The sequence below is a fragment of the Rhinolophus sinicus genome, chromosome 17 (genome assembly GCF_057876585.1).
Source record: "Rhinolophus sinicus isolate RSI-liver-muscle chromosome 17, RSI-T2T, whole genome shotgun sequence".
NCBI classification, from domain to species: Eukaryota; Metazoa; Chordata; class Mammalia; order Chiroptera; family Rhinolophidae; genus Rhinolophus; species Rhinolophus sinicus.
Genome location: NC_142517.1, coordinates 205484650 through 205504954, shown reverse-complemented (window position 1 = coordinate 205504954; position 20305 = coordinate 205484650). Strand labels below are relative to the sequence as shown.

Genomic DNA, 20305 nt, shown 5'->3' with positions numbered 1-20305 from the left:
TGTTGCTGGTGGTCTTGGGCAGAAAGGCAATGTAGCTTTGAGGTCTGTACAGACATTCAGTTCCATCAGTGGGAAGGTTCCAATAGGCACAAGGAAAGAGTAAGCAGATGCAAACCCGTTCACTCTCCTCTGCTTTATCTTCTTCAGATATTTGAATCTTGGGGACCTCATGTGGGAAGCAGGCCTACAACAGAGCATGATTTAAGGGTTCCTGGATCCCCTAGGAAAATATCATCAGGATATCAAGTTGACTGCATCCCATCCAGCTCCCAAAATGTGCAATCTCATGTCTACTTAATACGATTTCAATTTACCTGAGAAATTCTGTTCTTTAAGTTTGACTGGAGGGCTAATAGACCTATTCAGTGCACCAGCTTTTTTTTTCCATTAAAATTTATTGGGGTGACAACTGTTAGTAAAGTTACATAGATTTCATGTGTACAATTCTGTAATACGTCATCTATATATTAATTACATCAGTGCACCAGCTTTGCCTTATTTTACTCTAAACAGCTTTTATTTTTTTAGCTCTTTAGTGCCACTATCTCACACCCAATAAGGCAAGAGAAGGCAATCCTTTAGTAATTATTACCTGCCTTGAAAACAAAAACAAAGAAGATCAGGACATCTCCTTAAAATTTCACAAGTAACCATTAACCCATTTGCACCCCATCTAAATTTGTAGAATTAGAATCCCACCCCCCTTCCAAAAATCCCAGCAGGATCTTTTGTGATATCATCTTTGCTGCCCATCATTTAATGTGGGAGGCGGAAGCTGGTACAAAGTAGGGCAACTTCTCTGAGTAAGAGTTACCACTTATATTTTCATTTTAAGTCCTTATTGCTTTTCTCTGATAATAAAAGTAAATGCTCTTTGTAGAAAAATTCAGATCTTTCAGAAATATGTAATGCAGAAAGTGAAAGTAATCCCTAAGAGCAAATCACTGCAGCTTTTCCCTCTAACGCTTATTTAAATAAAACTTGTTTCTTAAACAGGATCATATTACTATGTTTAAGCCAGCAATGTGCTTTTCTTAAGATTTTATTTGGTCTACTGAATAAATAAGAGATCCATCACATCATTTTTAAAAGGTTGCATAGTATTCTATAGGAAGATGTTTATACAATTATTTTACTTCGGTGAACATTGTTGCTCACATATCTTTGTACACGTGAAAGCATTTTTGGATATAAAATCCTAGATATGGATTTGCTGGGTCAAAGGGTGTATTAACATTTTTATTAGACTTTATCAATCTTTAAAATTGGTGTGTGGCTTGAAATAGCACTGGCACAATTCTTGGTTGCAAAGTCTCTCGAACAACAGCCACCAAAGTCTCGTTTTCTTTAATTCCTTTTTTAGAAGTCATCGAGATGAAAGTTTACAGTCACAGGCTGGCATGCGATCTCAGTTTGTCAGTGCTACCATAACTCTAAAGCATATCAAAAATATTTGCCGTTTTTGGGGAATGAGCTTTTGGATTTTTTTTTCAGATGACATTAGCTTCAGGTATCTTTTTTAGAGTTTGGAGTAGAATTTAGTAAGATAGATAAAATAAGACTAATCTACTCTCCAATTCTTCTTTCTTTCATCTGTTGGAGTGAATGGAACATGATGGTGCTCTTGGGACGACCACCTGTGTGTTATTAGCTGAAAGAGGCCATATTTGCTGATTCTCATCTACTTGGTGTACAGTTACTGTTTCTAGCAGTTTTCCAGTATTTGTCACATTAAACCTAAGCCACCAGTTCTGACCACCTTAAGCAACACTTTCATTTTGAGAGGACAGAGACAGAATTTCAAGCTCAAAATACTTTTCCAAGTTCCCTCCTGGACCTCCCATTCTAAAGTGATTTTTGCTTCCTCTGGATTCACAGATTTAAAAATGTTGGTGCTATTCATTAACTTGGCAATTGCTTATGTGTTTCCTTTGGACTTAAAAAAAAAACATATAAAAGCTCAACCATTTAAGTGTTTATAGAAATCAAATCACTATATTCTATCTACTGTATTATATGCTGCATGAGAAGAGGGACTCTGGTTCCCTGATGTCTCCCAGCATCTAGAATAGTACCTGGTATTTACAGGTGTTCATACATATTTGTTGAAAGAATAAATTTTTTGTAGGCAGGGATCTTCTTATAGTTTGCATCCCCCTGGTAAATGCCAAGTTGCTGATTAAAATTAAGGATCTTCATTCAGGAACACAACCTAACGCTTTCTTAGAAGCTAAGTGTGAAACATCCCTGGCCTAAATAAAATTCAAGGTTCTTTCCAGCCTTGACTTATTATGAACTACCAGTTTTCAAAGAATTAGAATGCAATATATATACTACTAAAACTAGATTGAGAATTGGGTAAATCTTACAAAGCAGTGTACTGATTTTTCTAAGCCTTCAGATCATCATTATAAGATCAGATTGGAGCATTAAACTACATTGACCCCAAGCTCTATTCTATAAGTCCAATTTCTAAAAAATAAACAAACAAAAAACCAAAAACATGGCATCAAGCTATTAACTGGGACTGCCTCTGTAAACCTAAAAACATATTTTTAATGTTACTGTATAAACAAGGAAGTAAAGGAAATATTTATGTACATTTATATTCTGGACTTGGCCAATGGTAGTATGAAACTAATGAAGAGAGATACCTGTCTTCAAATGCATGTTACATGCATAGCCATTTAGATTTAAAGCCAATAAAAGTAAATGTAAAAAAGAATAAAACAGAGAATCGGAGTGGAAGGACCATCTAAATCTGGGACATATTTTGGATAACACACAAGATTTGGGGGAATAAAGGCAGAAAGAAAGTGAGAGAAAACATGTACAGAATCAATTTCAGAAAGTCACTCCAGAAAAAAGTCCATCTTATAAAACACATTTAATTCTAGTCTTTTAGTACTTATTTATGCCAGACCGCCTCTTACTGGATGTTTGATTTCCTGTGTTGAGACTTAGAAAATTTATCTTGTGGTTAGAAAATAGCATATTCTCCAGACAGTTGCCTGAAAAGACTATTCTTTTGGCTTACTATTTTTTACAACAAATTTTACTGTAAAAAGAGTGAATTAATCAGATTTGAGATTAACTCGCTGGTAGAATTGTAGCGAATATATTGTCTACTTAAAAAAGAAAATGGATCAGATCTTGTGAAGGATTTTACATATAAGCAATTGACAGAAAAAACAAGACCTAAAATAAAGAAGAGTTTTTGATCTGCAAAAAAAAAAAGAAAGAAACAAGAAAAAGAAAAAAGGAAAAATTAAGAATGGAGGGGGGGAAGGATTTCATAAACAGTAGTTAAAGGAAGGTACTTGCCCAAGTTAGACTAGAGAGCAAAGTCTGAAACACATCAACAACAGAAGCATTCTTGGGGAAAACTAATGCCAGGAGATAAAGGTAAAGGTAAGCAAGTATTCAACTTGTTGAGGCTTATAACATTAGAGCATAGTACACTTTTAATGCCAGACTCTCAAGAAAAAGAAATGCTCAAAAAAAATTTAAAGACAGATTATGGAAAAGGCTGTGAAGTAAAAAATAGAACATTCTTACCTGAGTAAATGAAAATGGAAAATGAAGTAGGAATAGGGTAAGATATGATTGCTTTCAATCACTTATGTTAGAAAGTGAAGAATTCTTAGGATCATACATCTTAAAGCGAATAGAAAAGAGGCAATCCTAAAAAATGTACAAAAAACGTAAATTTTAGCATTTAATAAATTATAATTAAATGTGTAAAAATTCCTATAAAAGGTTTAATTAAAAATTTAACCTTGACAGGCTATCACATTGTAATATTAATATTACACTTGTAATATTTATAAACCTTAGATTTAAAAAATAAAATATGTATTATTTCTATTTTAAAAGGTGCTTTTGAAGCTATAAAAAAACCGTTCTCTGCCTATTTTATTTAAGGGCTCATAGAAAAACTGATAAAATATTCAATATCTACACCAAAACAAATACATACAAAGTTCTAAATTTCATTTTATAGGATACCATCTATTAAAGTGCAAGGTGCATGAGTATCTATTTCAGTGACAAGTGTAATCTCAGCCTGGAATCAGAAACGTGTTCCGAGTGGAGGCCCATTTCAAGTCGATCATTTCATGGTCACAATAAATCATCCAAAAGCCCACCTTCAGTAGCTAAAGTAGTCATAAAAACAGGCCGATGGTTACTTTACTCCAGCGATAACATAATCCTCGGTCTTATTGTTGTGGAGCAGATGTCATTATGGGTGGGGCTGACGCGCAGAGCAGCTGAAACATTTTTGTACCACCCCCCTCACACTTTCAATGGGATAGAAAGGCTCCAGAAAGGTAAGGGGGAAGCGCTCCACGATCAGTTCCTACCAGACACAAGGAAGTTACGATGTAGCCGTGGTACACGCAAAGACCACGACATTTGAAAAATCCCCCAAGATTAAGTCCTACCCTGGAAAAGAGATCGTCTCTTTCTCCCCTCCCCTGCCGGCTCCTCCTTGGGACACTTGGCTGAGTCTTTCTTTCCCTCCTTCCCACGCTGAGGTGAGGCTGCACGCAAGCCCGGGACGCCTGTTTTTCTCTTCGTGCGGAGGGAACTCTGCGGGTAGGAACCCCGGGTGGCAGGAAGGGAGCGGGCGGCGTTGTGGGTAGGCAAAGAAAGCTTGCTTGGGACGACCCAGGCTGGGGTTGGGAAGGGACAGGCGAGCTGCCGGACCGGCCGAGGAGGCCGACGTGACGAGGGAAATCTCCAGGCTCGGAGCTGGGACCGAACGTTTCCGGCGGGCCACAGTCCCTCGGCCTAGCGAGGTTCGTGTTCCGGGCTCCACTGGAGCCGACAGGGAGTTAGTAGAGAGAGTAAACCGCGGCTCGCACTTGCCTGGGATCGGGTGACCAATAACTGGTAATAGTCTTTGCTCGGCGCCGGGCCTTCTCCTACAATTTCGAACAGAGTCTCCGGCAGCCACGACGCCATCTTGGGACGCCACCGCCGTCGCTAAGACAACCAGGAAGGGGCGGGGTTTGATTGAGGTCATGGGGCCACAGCCCTAGTTTAAATCGAACCCCGCTTTTGAGCTGATAGGGGGTTTCTGACTTGGGGTGATCCTGCCCTTTTCCAAGGGTCACAGGGAACCCTGATCCGTGAAATTCCCACCTCGGGTCCCTGGTGACCCGAAGGGGAATTAGTTCCTGCTACCACGGAGGGGAGGGGGTGACCCCGGCGGAGGGATACCAAGCGAAGCTTCACATTCCCCTTCCTGGTCCCTCGGAGGGATCGGGAGGAGATCGCAAGCTGCTGGGGGAGTCGAGCCGGGTGGTGGGGGAGGGAGGGGCGATGTGATGGGCAGCGTGTAGGCAGCGGGGCCTGTCCCGCGGACGTGCCCGTCAGCGCAACCTGAGGGAAAAGTAGTTCCCGGAGGGTGTTGGAACGGGCGGGGAGGGAGGCGGCGCGGGCGGAGGCGCACGCCGGGCGCGGTGCTGCGGCTCAGCTGATAATTGAAGGGACTGGAGGAGCCGCCGCCGCCGCCGCCGGGGGGGGTGGGGGGAGCGAGTGGAAGTTGTTGCCGCGCCACCGAGTCCGGACCGGAGACTTTGGGGCCCAACTAGGTAACTGGGGCGCAGTTGGGAGCGGTGAGGCCAGGCCTGGGGGGGGAGGAGGCTGTGTTGAGGGTTGGGGGGGGTGACGGGGGTGGGGAGGAGCTGGAACAGAAAGTCCCAGGAAGCCCGGTGTGTCATCGCCGCGATTCGGCTCCTACTCGGCCTGCTCCCAGCGGCGGCGGTGGGGCCGCGGAAGGACCGGGTTGGGGGTTGACGGGCGAGACGCTCGTGGGAGACCGCGGCCGGAGGGACCGGGACCGGGTGGGAGCCGGGGGGGTCGCTGGGTCCCCCCTCCGGTCCTCCGCAGTGAGGAGGGCCCTTCACGGAACCCGGGTAAGGCGTGCAGGTCTTAGGGAGCCCGGCGGGTGTTGGGGGGGCCGGAAGTGGGTTTTGGAGCTTGGAGGGCGTCTAGGAAGGGAGAAAGCGGGGGGCCGGAAGTGCAGGTGTGGGGTGTGAAGACGGCAAGGGTTCCCCGGAAATGGGATGGGGGCCCGGAAACCGGGAGAGAGGAGGTTCTAGGGCCGGGGACGGCCCGGAAATGGAAAGTAGGGAGCAGCTCGAGTGACAACAGTTGTGGGAAGCGAGGGTCAGAGAGGGAGAGGCCGGAGTGACTTTAGACCGCAGTAAGGGGTTTCCTTTCAAGGGGGACGGTTGAGGGCGGGCGAGGTCGGAGACGAGGTCCGCGCAGGGCAGTTTTTAGTCGTGGGAAGTTGAGGCTGAGGGAGGATGACGACGAAGCAGCCTCGCGGGGGGGGGGGGCATGAAAAGAGGCCGAGAAACTTGACCGAGAAGCGGGGCATCCTATTTAGATCAGAGTGGAAATTGGGGAGAGAGGGTCCAGGACTTGGGAGGGAGGTGGACCAGTAGTTACTCCAACCGTATTAGCATTCAAAGCGAGTCAGGCGATTTATTTATATGTGGGTTACATAAAACCTATTATAACGTTTGTCCATTTTGTTCACCCTCTCAACGTACTTCTCCACAGTGGGTGGGTTTCTAGTTCAGAAACAAGTTAGAGGGGAGTTCAAATAACGAAGGTGGTAAAATCCCAAATCCTGTTCTCCGTGTCGCTCCCTTCCTCAGAGTAACAGAAAACCTAAATTTTTTAGAGGGGGAAAATTATTGAAGATTTAAAAACACAGGCGAATCGGGGGCGGGAGGAATAACTTAAGACATTTAAAGTCCTGCAGGAGGACAGGAGGGAATTGGTTACTCTCGGGTGGTGAGAGAGCGGAAGGGGGCTGCTGCTAAACCCTTAGACAGATTTGTTTGTTTTTGATAGTGCCGTTTTGTCGGGGGGAGGTTTGGCTTAGGCATCGTGTCTGGCGGTGGGGATGGTTTAAGTGCTTCGGTAGTTAATTGGGGGAGGGAATGTGTTAGTGTGTAAACGTTTGTGTGCGGGGGTGGGGGAGTACGTTTAGTAGCGCGGTGAGTCTGTTCGGAGTGGACGCCTAACTGCTCCGTGCAGTCGCCCTTCCTAGTCGGCGTTCCCTGATCTTGCCTGGGCTGCCCAATCACCCGATTCCCGGGCTTGACTGGTTTGTAGGCCCTTTAGTGGTGTCTTTTAACTTTCTAGTCCTCTCGAGGCTCCTTAGATATTTTTGGCATTTCATTTTTTAAAGACCCGGAAAGTTGAGGCTCAGAATCTCCTTTCTAAAAACAAAACAAACAAATAATACGGGGTAGAAAGTTGAAAGAGCTATTGAGTGGGGTAAAAAACCGACGCTCGGAACAAAGGTCCTAGTTGTTACAGAAAAAGGCAAGAGGCCTATATATATGAGGCCTGTGTGTGTCGCATTTACACGGGGGTTGGGGGGAGGGGTGTGGAGAAGGGAAGCAGGGTTGAGGAGTGGAATTATCAGAGATTTGGAGACAATAAATTGCAAGGGGTCTTAATGAGGTTCATTTTCATGTTTACATCATGCAAAGAGATCAGTACTAAGTGAATTTTAGAGTAAACATAATTTCTAATTTTTTTGAAATTCCCTGCTCCATGTTCAGCCCCAGGAATATTAATGTGGCTTTTATATCATTTTTTGGTGGGATTGTTTGGGGAGTTTTCATTTATTTTAAGCTTAAGAGCACATTAACATGGTTGGGGTTTGTGGGCTTTGTCCACATCTGCCTTCCTATGAATGTGCCAGTAATTCCTAAGAATTAATGACCTATAATTAAGATTATCATTGTTTCCATTCGCTCCCCAGTTTTTCAGGAGTTTGAGTGATTTTTAAATTTGCTCAGCTGACATTTACTATTTAGGTTGTGTCCATGAACAGGCTTTTTGTTTCAGTTTTTCATTTACTTTCTAAAAGTTTTATAACACTTTTGGCAGTTAGAATTCCAGAAACTGCTAAACTAAAATAATATTTAAAAAATGAAGGCTCTGCTAGGCCAGGGTAAAAATAAACGATTTCTAGCAAAGTAATTTTGAAGTAATGTGTACTTTTCCATTCTAACTTTTAAAATTACTGGATTTATGTTATCTAGATAAGGTTTTATGATCCTATTTTAAAGACATCATTCCTACCAAAGAGATACATACTGGCCTGGGAATTCACACCCTGCCTGTAAGTAGCTGTGTGACCTTGAGCTATTCACTTACCCTATTGGATCTGTGGTTATTTTATCTGTAAAATGGGGGTGGGTAATCACTATCTTACCTCACTGGGTGGGTTGTGAGATCTAGTGAATATAATGGGTGTGAAAAACTATAAGCTGCTAAATAAGAGTAAGATATTATTAGTTTCAGAAAATTACATTAGCTATTTTGAGGTCATTAAAAATATATATATATTTTCTTACCAGTGGTGGTGATTGGGGGGAGCGTTGATGTAGGTTGAAGAAGTTATAGCACTTTATAATTTGAAATTGCTTTAAGCTGACAGTGGAACTTGGGCCTAGTTCCTGTCTCTTAAAATAATTGTTTTCATCGCATGCTAGATAACTTTTTCGCCATACAGCCTACTGAATAAATTTCTTAATCCTCGAGAAATTTTAGACACATTTCTTTATATTTTTATTGACAAGCTATGTACCTGTTCTTGGTTTGTGGCTCTTAAGAAATTTACTTTCTGGTATCAGAGACTACAGTTAAGGAACATTTCTGAATCTTGATTTTTTTTTTTTTGTTTTATTACAGAATCTAAGTTTTTTCTTTTTTTAAATTTTAAGTGGTTGGGTGGGGATCTTTTTGAGCAAATATGATAACAATTGCCCTTTTATTTTTCTCTGTTTTCTGAGGTAATTTGGTGGACTCAAGTTGAAAAACCAACCTGCTTGTTGCGTCTCGTCTTCACCCAAGTTCTTGCTGCTGCCTGCCTGACTTTTTGCTCATTTAAATCATTTTAGGTTCATTTCAATTCATCCCTTCAAATCACTTTCTTAACAACTTTTCCTGTTATTTCTTGATTATATATGCTTCGTTTTTGGATTATAGTGCTAAATTTGTTGACATATGTTGCTTTTGTTTCCCTGACTGGATTATAGGCTTCCTGAGGGCAAAGAATATCTAATATCACTGTGTTTTGCATGAAGGTAGCCTCATAAACCTGGTTGAAAATAATACCCGTTTTCCTTTCCACTGCAAAGCAATAATGTTAGCCTGGTTTTGGTAACTGTGAAACCATTCTTCTTGCTTGGAAAAGATCTTGGCCCAGCAGATGCCTCAGATGCTGTTTGGTTTAGTGATCATAGCTTCTTCACATCTTCCTGACTACTGTGCCATCAAAGTGCCTGGATAGAGTGCAGGAATGAGAATTTGGTGGATATTATGCAATAAGTATATAATAGATTGTTATATAATCTTGGTGTTTGTAATTCTTAACATGTAATGTTAGCTTTACGTTTGTGTATTTTTTTCCTAGTGCCTGTGTATCGTTCAAATAGCTGTTACAGATTTCTGAAAGGCATAAACTCCTAGCAGTTGTTCTTTACAGTCTCTACCTTGTCTGCTAGTTCACTGTGTACTTATTGGGTGCTGGCTGTTCATTTGTGGTAAATAGATAAATATCCTGATGCTGACCCCAGGTTCCTGATTTTGGTTTAAGTAAAGGTTAACGTGGCTAATTTCCTGGATTTTAGAAAATGTAGTTCCCTTGTACGTACAACCTGCGACTTAGATGATGTTGTTAACTAATGTTACTCTAATAAATTTAAGTTTTAAAAATGCAGTTCTTTAAGTCTACTATGCTCACTTATTGATAGTTTCAGGTTATTGGCAAAAGACGTTTTTCCTGGACTGATCTGTCTGCTTAATGGTTTGTCTCTGACGCCTTGTAGATTTTGGTTGTGAGTTTTTTGTAGTTTCATTAAATGGGTGTGGCTAGAAGAAAAAGGAACATTTTCAGACTTAACTCATTTTGAGTGTGTAGAAGCTATTGGTCATAGTCAGTTTTGAGGTTATACTTGATTTAAAATGTCATTCTAGTGGCCTAGAATTAAAAAGCTGTCTGCTAGTCTGTGTTCTTTCATTAGTGGACAGCACTATTCAACTGAGTATCTGTTGTGAAGGTAAAAGACTTGGATTCCAATCCTGGCTATGCCTTTTCTATCTTTGTCCTTGGGCAAATAATTAACCTTGGTGAGTTTCAATTGCCTAATCTGAAAAATGTAGTTTATTGCCACCTAACGTAGAGTTAATTGTAATTTATATGCTAAACACTGTATTTAGGAAATTAGGCTACAAAGATGGATTGGAACACAGGGCCCTTCCTCCACTGGTTCTTTGCAGCATTGACCATTGATTGCCTAATTTGGTAACACCCTTCTACCTGGAATATACTTGTACCGGGGTGCCAAAAAAATGTATTCTATTCACATGACTTGTATTCATCTTTTGTTATAGGTATATATTATTACAAATTTAATACAAGTTTTTCCTTTCTTAAAATGTGTATGCATTTTTTTGGCACCCTCTGTATTATATCTGTAGATACCCTACTTGAAAATACTTGAGTATACAGTAGTATTCCATAGCTGGTTATGAATTCCTTGAAGTGCTTAGCCTATAATAAGAATTCTTTAAATGTTTGTTGAAGAAATAAGTGTTGTGAGATTAAAATGATACTGTAAGTGAAAATATTTTGTAATAGTTTAATGTCCCATTTGTTTTGATAAACATTTTGGATCATTCTTAATGTGAAAAAGATTTGGGGACTTTCATTTTAATATATTAGTATATATTTTAGAGACTGCAAGATACTTTATATCATACATATTAAAATATCAGGGCAAGGCATTTCATATTTTTTGATTATACATTATTTGCACATAATAGTTGATCATCTAAATGAGACATTGAGGACCTAAATATATTTTGATGTAAACTGCATATGTGTTAAATACAAAACTGAGTTTTATACATCATTTTAGTTTATCCTCTTTGTTTCTTTTTAGAAAGGGTGTATTTATTTCTATAAATGTGATGTTATTACCCATACAGGATTTTGCAGGCTATTTATAAGCTGAAATGTCTATCAACAAGCCTTCACGACTTGAAGTTACATAATTTCAATGTGTATTTTAATCAACTTGTTGGCTGTCATAACCAATGAGTTTTATTTACCCTGACTTCAAAACTACTCATTCTACCCATGGGCAACGTTCTGAATAAAGAGATGTACCTTGTGCCATCTTCTTAAGGTCAAATTAACTCACTTTGAAGTCCTTCTACTGGTAAGTATCTGTAATGCCCTGGAAACCCAAAGTGAGTTTTTACAGATAGGCCATCTGAAATTCACTGTTCAGTTGTAATTTAAGCTGCTTTGTGTCCTTAGAGAGCTGGTTCATGGAGATCATATGGAGGACCTCCCCTACCTGCCCCTCCCCTCCCTTTTTTAAAATTCTCGAAAGCCAAGTGCTTATAGTTGCCTTGTAAATAGCAAATATATGAAAATGCTGTTAACTTCTGCTATGACCCCAGTATTTGGTAATCTTGTCTGTTTTGTACCCTTGGCTTGCTTGCAGTCAGATTAAGCTGCTTGTTCCTGTCTGAACACACCCAGGAACTTCAGCATTCTTGCACTGGCTTTGATTGTTTTGTTTACCTGGATTGGTAGCCCTCTACCATCTTGTATCTCTTCTCAGTGCTTATACACACTTTCTTCCAGTAGCTCCTGTAGGATTTTTACTCTTCACTCTCTTTTCCCCTCTACTCCCTGCTATGACATTCTATTTCAGTTAGGGCTTTCAGGCTGTCTTACATAATTAGTTATTTACATCTTCTTTACTAGATCTTTGGCTTCTTGGGGTAGAGGTCTCCTTCTTTTACTATCTGCACAGTGGTTGGCACAAGGCTCCTAACATAAGCAGTTTACATCATAGGTGGACTTTGTTTTGGTGCCACATTGAAAAACTATATTGTGAAATAATACTAGCATCATTTGCCATAGTTCACTGTCAACTTGCTGTATTTCCAGGGTTTGGTAGCTGAGTGGAGAATCCTAGAATGTAAAATTTTCAGCATTAGGCTCATTAACGAAAGGGATTGTTAAGGCACTACACTGTTTTAGTAACTTGGTTACCCCAGGTTTAGCATTTGGGGATTACGTTATTAGATGAAAGTTTATTTACCAATACATATCTGTTGAGTGCTTTACTGTCACCAGGACTGTGCTGGAGTTACACAGGAGGGACTTAAACCATAGTGCTTGTCCTGAGTTCTGTTAGGTTTCATTTAGTTGATAATCACTTACCTTGTCTAACTTACTTGATAACTATACATAGCATATAATACTTAGCATGGAGAAGTATTCTATAGATACTCTAAATGCAGGTTTCCTGCATTGAGAAAACATGATAATGAGAATCTGAATTAAGAAACAGATAAATTAGGGCAAGATTTTTGGCTTTACGGAATTGTTGGAAGCACCTTCATTATACACATATTTCATCAGCAACTTGTGTGTTTATTTCTGGCTCCATATAAGGTCTACTCTCTTAGAGAATGCTGAGGCAAAATAAGAGATTTATAAAATGAGATCTTTTATGTTGAAATGTGTTTTACTGCAGATGAGTTCAAATTACGACAACAGAACACCGCAGATAACAGTGTGCATGTTTGTTGTTAAGTACACAGTTGAATTTTATATAGTGGGTACTCAGAAGTTTAGAGAGAGATTCAGTCCTGGGTTGCAGTTTCGGAGGAAGGCTTCATTGAGAGAGGAGGGGCATGAACTGGCCCTGATTGTTTGGGTAGGTATAGAAGAATGGGGAGCATAAAGGTCTAGCTGTTGCGAGGGTCTAATGGCCCTAATAAACTGGCCCTCTGGAGTAGAGGGTCCACATTTATGAAATAACAGGAAGTTCGGTCTGAGATTATTGAGGTTTTTCAGTGGGAGTAATATTAAGAAGTCAGATTTAACAGATAGACATGTTGAATTTATTGTTGATTCCGGAATAGGCAGTGACAACATGAGAAAAGTATACAAAATATTTAATTTGTAAGTGAACTGAAAAGGAAAATAAAAGTGCTTTTAGATCTTGTTTATCTTTTTATGAAATTACTTCCTTTTCTAAGACTGCATATAAGGGTTCTTCTGGTAAGTTTTGGGGTTATAGAAGCAGTGGAGGTAAGACTTCTTATTCAGTTTCCCTGTGTAATAGTTAAAATAGTTTTGTTCAATAAGCAGGAGCTGGTTAAATGACTCCACTGCTCTGTCCAGTCACAGAATTCTTCCTTTAGAGGAAGCTGGCAATCATTTTGTCTTAACACATTCAACTATTGTTTATTCAGAGATTTTTTAAAAAATTCAGTTTGAGAATTAATACATCACTTTTTGTGAGTTACACAGTCATTTGGCAGTCTCGTGTATCGGAAAAACTTAGTGTCTAATGCAGTAAAAATAATGTTTAAAACAAAACCGAATTGTGGTTTAAGTATTTACATCCTTTTAAAAAGAGCAAATTAATATTACCCAGTTTAATCAAGTTCAATATTTTAATAAGATATTTGCCTAGCATTCTGGTTGATGTCATAGTAGACTATTTGTTATCCCTTTTACTTTTCTAAAAGTACTAGAACAGGATTTCAAAGATGGAAAATGAGGTTAGCTGGTGGCTGAAGGGAAAATAAAGATAAAGGGAATAATATTTTATCCAGGGGTCTGGTAGCCATAATCTCTAACTTTCCTTAGCAGCTTTTGTTCTTGTAGACTTTGATGACTGCAGTGTAAATGAATTTGATTCTTCTTTATGCGGAGGTAGCAGAGATGTTCACTGTTAGTACAAGTTTAGGACTTAAAATAATACTTGTTAAGGCTGTATAGTCCAAAATTTGTGGGGATTTGTGTACTTGAGAATAAAAACACTTGTGAAGTCTGTGTATTTTACTGCTATAGCAGGCAAGAGTGCAGTTTTTCCGCAAGACTGTCGTGCAGCTTCCTGTGTTTTTCCTTTATGAAGCATGTATTTCCATTTCTTCTACCCACTTAGGGAAAGCTGCTTAGTCTCAAGAGGAAATTTGACCTGATCTTTAACCAACCGTCACAAATCCAAAAGCATTTGTGCCCTTCTCCCAGTAGATGGCAACAACTAGTCTGATTTTTGAGAAGATTCAGTATTTAACCTTGTGATCAGACCTGTTTGCTAAATGATTTCTCAACTGTCATTAGGAACTTCAGTATTGGTTTTTACTTCTTGGCCTCAAGTATTTTTCTCAGAAAACTAGACTGTTAATTGCAGAGTTCATCTCCTTTTTAATTCTACTCTTCACCCTGCCTTTTGAAAAGTTTTGCCCTCCAGTTGCTGCTATGAGGTAAGACTTGGGGAATTTCAGCCTTTGGTGTGGTGCTCTGTAAGATAATCTGCTTCTGCCTCTTCTAACCATCTAGGATTACTTTTCAGCTGCCTGTATATTATGGCCATGCCATTTTTTCCCCAGGTGTCTTCTCATTACACAAACTAAGTACTACTGAGGGGAATTACTGAAGAGATAATAGACCATCATTTGGGATCTTCATTGTAGCACCTGTTTTAAATGATCATTTATATTTCTTGAATCAGCTAAGGAATGGTAAACTCAATGTTTGCTGAAATAGCATTTTTCTCTTCTGTGGGGTGGGCCTTCTACTTCATTCCTGTGTTTACTTACATTTAGCTTATTAAGGTTTTGTTTCTTGTTACTAAAAAAGAAAATTATAATGCACAATTAACGTTTCAGAGTTTACTATGTTTAGAGAAACAAGACTTTTTCAGGATACCTGCAGAGTTTTTATTTAAAGTTTTAATGCAATAGTAAAGGGTTTGGGAAGTTTCCATATTAAGAGTCTTTTAAAGTTAGGAATGGCTTGATCTGTAATTCTTTTAAGGAATGTAAAGTCAAGGACTTAGTAAAATGATAGTTCTAAAAAATTCTGCCGTTATTTCTGTTTTAAGGGCTGCTATTAGAATCATGGCGTTAAGGGAAGAAATTATCTTCGTTTCAGCATGTGCTTACTGCATTTATCTTCTAAAGGTGTAGCTTGAATTGTGTTAGCAAAACTCTCAAACCTAGAAAAACAATCATTTAAGACATCACTGTTCTCAGTGAAGTTAATTTGAAGTTAGCAGTAGAGATAGAATTAATGTGTATGAACAATAAGCAGCTGGTACGTATTATTACCAGTTCTATTTCAGAACACTTTTTATTTTAAGTCTCAGGTCAAGATTTGGGATTATGAAGATATATAAGATGCGGTCCTTGGCCTTGAGTTTATAGTCTCATGGGGAGGGTGGTAAACTTGGGGACAAAACCATAAAAACTCTTAAACTGAATTCTGAGACTTTATTCAGATGCCTCATCAAGTGACCAGCTGTTTGGAATAGAGCATATGATAAAAGTATTACCAAGATATTTTTCAGAATGGTTGTATTATCTGCATACATGTATGCTTGACCACATTGAATTCCAAATTCAGTTCCTTGTTACCTTTCTGATGAGGTTTTCCTGTAAATATGTGTAATATACTCTGTAGTGATCTAGATCAGTCGTCTGGTGTGGGAGATTGAAGAGGCAAGAATAATAAGAAACAATTTCATGAATAATAATAACAGCAACTAACCTCTATTGAATCCTTCCTTTGGCTGAGTGGTACTTTTAGGTTAGCAGTCTCCAGGGAGTGGGGAAGGGAGGTGGGTGGGGTGGAGATGGATAGTGATGGGACCTTCTAGACAAAGACTGTAGTGAGAGGGTGGGTGAGAGTCTCAGAAGAGGATAATTTTCAGTGGCAGAGGAGCGTTAACTGTACTGAGTAAATATATTTTATATATATTTTTTTCAATGAGTTCTTTGTCCCATATCTTTACATAGGAGGATGTATCATGTTCTTCCTATGCTTTGAGTCTCTCTGGGTTATTCATAAACCCAATTGGAGTAACAGGAAAAAATATAAACATAGTGGAAAATAAGACAAAAGTATGTTCCAGTTAATATCTGTGCATACATTTACTTGAACACTTCATTTCTCCTTAAAGTGGGTGTATTTATCATTTTTTTAAGAAAAATTTGCTTTTCCATGACTATACACATTTATGTATTTTGAAGCCAGTGTCAAATGGAAAGAATATGGGCTTTGACGCCAGACACTGCATTTAAATAAGCTCCTCTGTATTCTAACTTTGTTTTGGGGAAGTCATTTAAACTCTCTGAGGCTTAGTTTATTTGGGTGTAAAATGGGTTGCTGTTAGGATTTTGTGTAAATAGTATATATTTAACAAATCGTAGCTGCTGCTATTTTTATTTATAGTAATAAAAATGTGTAAGTGATAAAAATTTGAATAGTTCAGAGGAGAGTTTCCATAATATCTTCGAAAACAAGGGTCAGGAAACTTTTTGCAAGGGCCAGATAGTAAATATTTTTGGCTTTGCAGGTCATGTAATATCTGTCATAATTACTCTGCTCTTGTGAGGCGAAAGCAGCCACGGGCTGTGTTCTAATAAAACTTAATTTACAAAATGAAGTGGTGGGCCAAATTTGGCATGTGGGCGATAGTTTGCCAACCTCTGCTCCAAAATATTGCTGCTTTTACTTTGTTCACAGGAATTTGAAGTGCCATCTGTATGTTTTAAAGATAATGTGATAGAGAGTTTAGTGTAAGTGGCTTAAGAGCGAAGACCTGAATCTTGGCTCTAGCACTATTAAAAGTGTGACTTTGGGTCAGTCACTTTATTTTGGTTTCAGTTTCCCCATCTGTGAAATGGGAATAATAATAGTACCTATATGCTAGGTTTGTTGTGAGGATTAAATTAGTTAATATGTAAAACTTGGACAATGCCTGGTGCAGGATAAGTGTTCAGTGTTTTAGCTGTTATTGTTAGTAACTGTTCTTTTTCATAGGAAGCATTTTTATTTTCCTTTTATTAATAGCCTATCTAAAAAGATAGGTTTGAGTAGATGGATTTCTCTGATACCATCTTGGAATTACTTGGGTGGCAATGTTTTAGGATTGAAATGAGATCATTTGAGAGTATTGGTGGACTGCGCAGAGAGATGGACTTGTGTTCTAATTTCCTAGTTGTTTGACCTTGGGCAACTTAATGTGTAAATTCTGGAAAATACATACTTTCCGGGATACCTTTGAGGTTTTAGTGAGAGAGCGAAGGCTTAGCACAGTGCCTGGTTTACAGTTAAGTGATCAAATAGTAGTTGCTGTATTACAATTTTTTGATTAGGATTTTGGCTCCTAGAAGGAGTTTAATAGTAGCTTTCATTCTGATAGTTCTTTTAAATGATTTATTTTTACAGTTAATATAAATGTAAAATTATGGTCGACTGTGTGAATTTATTATTTTTAAGATGCTATAATTTAGGTGTTCAGTAAATTTAATGGACAGTTAAAATGCAACTTTAAAGGTTGAAAGGAAAAATATCCTTTATTTGGACTAACATGTTGAAAAGTTTTTTGGGGGAGCAGTGTAGTTTCTACAGTTGATCCAGGTTCAGAAGTTTTATCATTGCTAATTATAGTCTCCTTGACTACTAATAATAGTTTCAAATAAGTAAGGTCATTAGATGTGTGATATAGCGGTATGGTTTTTTGATATTGTTTTGATACAACTTCAGACTTATAAAAATGATGTAAAAGTAGTACATTTAAGGAATATGCCATATTCTCTTTACCCAGTTTCAAGTTCATTTTTTTATTGTAGGGAATAAATTTGTTTTCTCTTTTGAAACTTGAAATCGATGCAAAGCTTTATTTTTAAAAAAGAAATATATGTAAAAACTGAGAAAAAGGGCAGTACAGTGAACACATTTTTTTTTTTCACGTGGCTCTTTCCAAGTCATTAAACAGTTGTTGACTTTTCATAGTGTTGTGAATGCAGGGTAGTATTTTGTTCCTGACTCTTGGCCATCATTAGTGAACATTGTTTATTATACTGAGCCTTACGGCCCTGATTGGCATGTAGGCACTCCTAAATGGCCTAGTTTTTAATGGGCTTTGTGCAGTGAGTACGTCCCTGCCTCTCCCCATTGCTAGTTGGTGGACTTGGATATGTTTAGGGGCCGTGTATGCCATACCCTACTCCCTCCAGCTTTTTTTTTCTTTTTTAAAGATTTTATTGGGGAAGAGGAACAGGACTTTATTGGGGACTTTATTGGGGAACAGTGTGTACTTCCAGGACTTTTTTTCCAAGTCAAGTTGTTGTCCTTTCAGTCTTAGTTGTGGAGGGCGCAGTTCAGCTCCAGGTCCAGTTGCCGTTTTCTAGTTGAGGGGGCACAGCCCACCATCCCTTGTGGGAGTCAAGGAATTGAACTGGCAACCTCGTGGTTGAGAGGACGCACTCCAACCAACTGAGCCATCTGGGAGCTCAGTGGCAGCTCAGCTCAAGGTGCCGTGTTCAATCTTAGTTGCAGGGGGCAGAGCCCACCATCCCTTGCGGGACTCGAGGAATTGAACTGGCAACCTTGTGGTTGAGAGCCCACTGGCCCATGTGGGAATCAAACCGGCAGCCTTCGGAGTTAGGTGCATGGAGCTCTAACTGCCTGAGCCACCAGGCCAGCCCCAACATTTTTTGAAAACAAACTTATTTTAGAATAGTTTCAGATTTACAGAAAAGTTGCGAAGTTACCATATGCTCTTCACCCAGTTTCCCTTTTGTTAAATCTTACGTTAGTATGATTTATTTGACTCAACTAATGAACCAATATTGACACATTATTACCTATTCTTTATTTGGATCGACTTGGATTTTACCTGATGTCTTTCTGTTTCAGGATGCCATCTAGGTTACCATACTACATTTAGTGAGCAATTTTTAAAATCTCGTAATTTTTGAGGCATGTATTTTTTATATAAAGTACAGTGTGATAGTTAAAATTTTAATAAAAAAATGTAAGAGAAAATGAAGAACCATCCATAATCTCAGCACCTGATATTAACCACTATAAAGTTTTGTATTCTAGCTTTTCTTTTAGTAAAAATGGGTCCATATTATATGCTTTCCCCCCATGCTGTTATATGATGAACATTTTCCTATTTCATTTAGTTTTTTATTAATGTTTGCTTTATATTTACTTAACTGTAATTTGTCCATTCTTCTAATCCTTTGTTAGATTTAAAAAAACTGTTATTGGTAATGTTTCAAGGACCAGCTTTGGATCTAAAGCCAAGTTTTTAAATGAGGCGTTTCCCTCCCTTATATTTTGTATTAACTTGGGAACTGTTTTTGTATATATATGAGGGATGTGTGTGTATGCTTGTGGCAGTCTGTGGGAAGAGTCGGAAGGCTCCTTGTGACTATAAGGTCCTGCATGGTCTGGCTCTTGCCCACTCTTTGATGTCATCTGTAATGCTTCTTTCTCCTTTTACTGGCTCTTCTTGCTGCCTGGAATGTTCTTCTAGATCTTAGGTGGCTGTATCCTCATACATGAGGTCTTTGCTCAGATGTTACTACCCCTGAAAGAGACCTTACTTGGTCACCCCATTCATAATAATTTCTTTTATCTGACAGGAACATTTCACCTGCAACTAATAGAAAACTTGCCTAACAGGGCCTTAAGCACATGGAGTTGATTTTTCTTCATAGAACATGTTCAGCTGCACAGTGGTCGCAGCGGTGGCTCTGTGTGTTTCTCCTCTGCTGTTCCTAGCAAGTGCTTCTCTTGGGATACCAGATAATTTTCATGGCTTGAAGTCACTATGCCCATCACATTCGAGGAAGGAAGGAGGTCAGGAGGTCTTTTTCAATCCAGAAAGCAAAGGTATTCCTGGAGAATGCCTCTTATTGAGGAGAAGTAGGTCATACCTCTGGCAAAAAAAGAAAAAAAGTAATGGTATTTTTGTACAAAGGTAGGTTTAGACCACTGGCTTACATTCTTCTGATCTGCAGTCAATGATAGAAATGCCTTACTTTGCATGACTGGTATATGTGTAGATAAACGTATGTTTACATAAATTTCACAAACAGTACTTAATCTTTATGTGTGCAGCTATTGTCTTTTTTTAAAATTTTGTTTTATTAGTTTCAGGTGTACTAAACCACATAATGATTACACATTTACATTCCTCACAGTGATAACCTATCAAGTCTGCTACCCATCTGACATTGTACATAGCTATTTCAATACCATTATGTGCTATTTTCTATTTTCTGTTTTATTTCATTTGAAACTTTTGGTTATGACCTTTAAGTCTGAGAAGTCGTGACTTTTTTGTGGTATGGACTCTTTAGCAGTCTGAAGCTGTGGAGTCCTCAATAAATATTTTTAAACTCATAAAATAAATGCATAAGACAA

The 20305-nt window shown here is 38.9% G+C and overlaps 2 protein-coding genes across 32 annotated transcripts in view; one reads left to right on the top strand and one right to left on the bottom strand.

The window, feature by feature from the left end:
* FBXO36 (F-box protein 36) overlaps positions 1-5261 on the bottom strand; it is an 85366-nt gene extending 80105 nt beyond the window's left edge. For 3 of the 4 annotated variants that reach the window (XR_012490140.2, XR_012490138.2, XR_012490141.2), the window contains exon 1: positions 4446-5261. Coding sequence is in view for 1 of the 4 variants with exons in the window: in XM_074314660.2 (XP_074170761.2) it covers positions 4873-4968 (96 nt within the window). In the remaining 3 variants the exon portion in view is untranslated. The remainder of the gene's footprint in view (positions 1-4445) is intronic. The other variant, XM_074314660.2, reaches the window with a different exon arrangement.
* TRIP12 (thyroid hormone receptor interactor 12) overlaps positions 4581-20305 on the top strand; it is a 138092-nt gene continuing 122367 nt past the window's right edge. For 10 of the 28 annotated variants that reach the window (XM_074314617.2, XM_074314599.2, XM_074314577.2 and 7 more), the window contains exon 1: positions 5464-5600. The gene's annotated coding sequence lies outside the window, so the exon portion shown is untranslated. Of the gene's footprint in view, positions 4600-5397; positions 5601-5692; positions 5925-6075; positions 6215-20305 lie in introns of those variants that run through there. The other 18 variants (XM_074314592.2, XM_074314570.2, XM_074314562.2 and 15 more) reach the window with 8 other exon arrangements.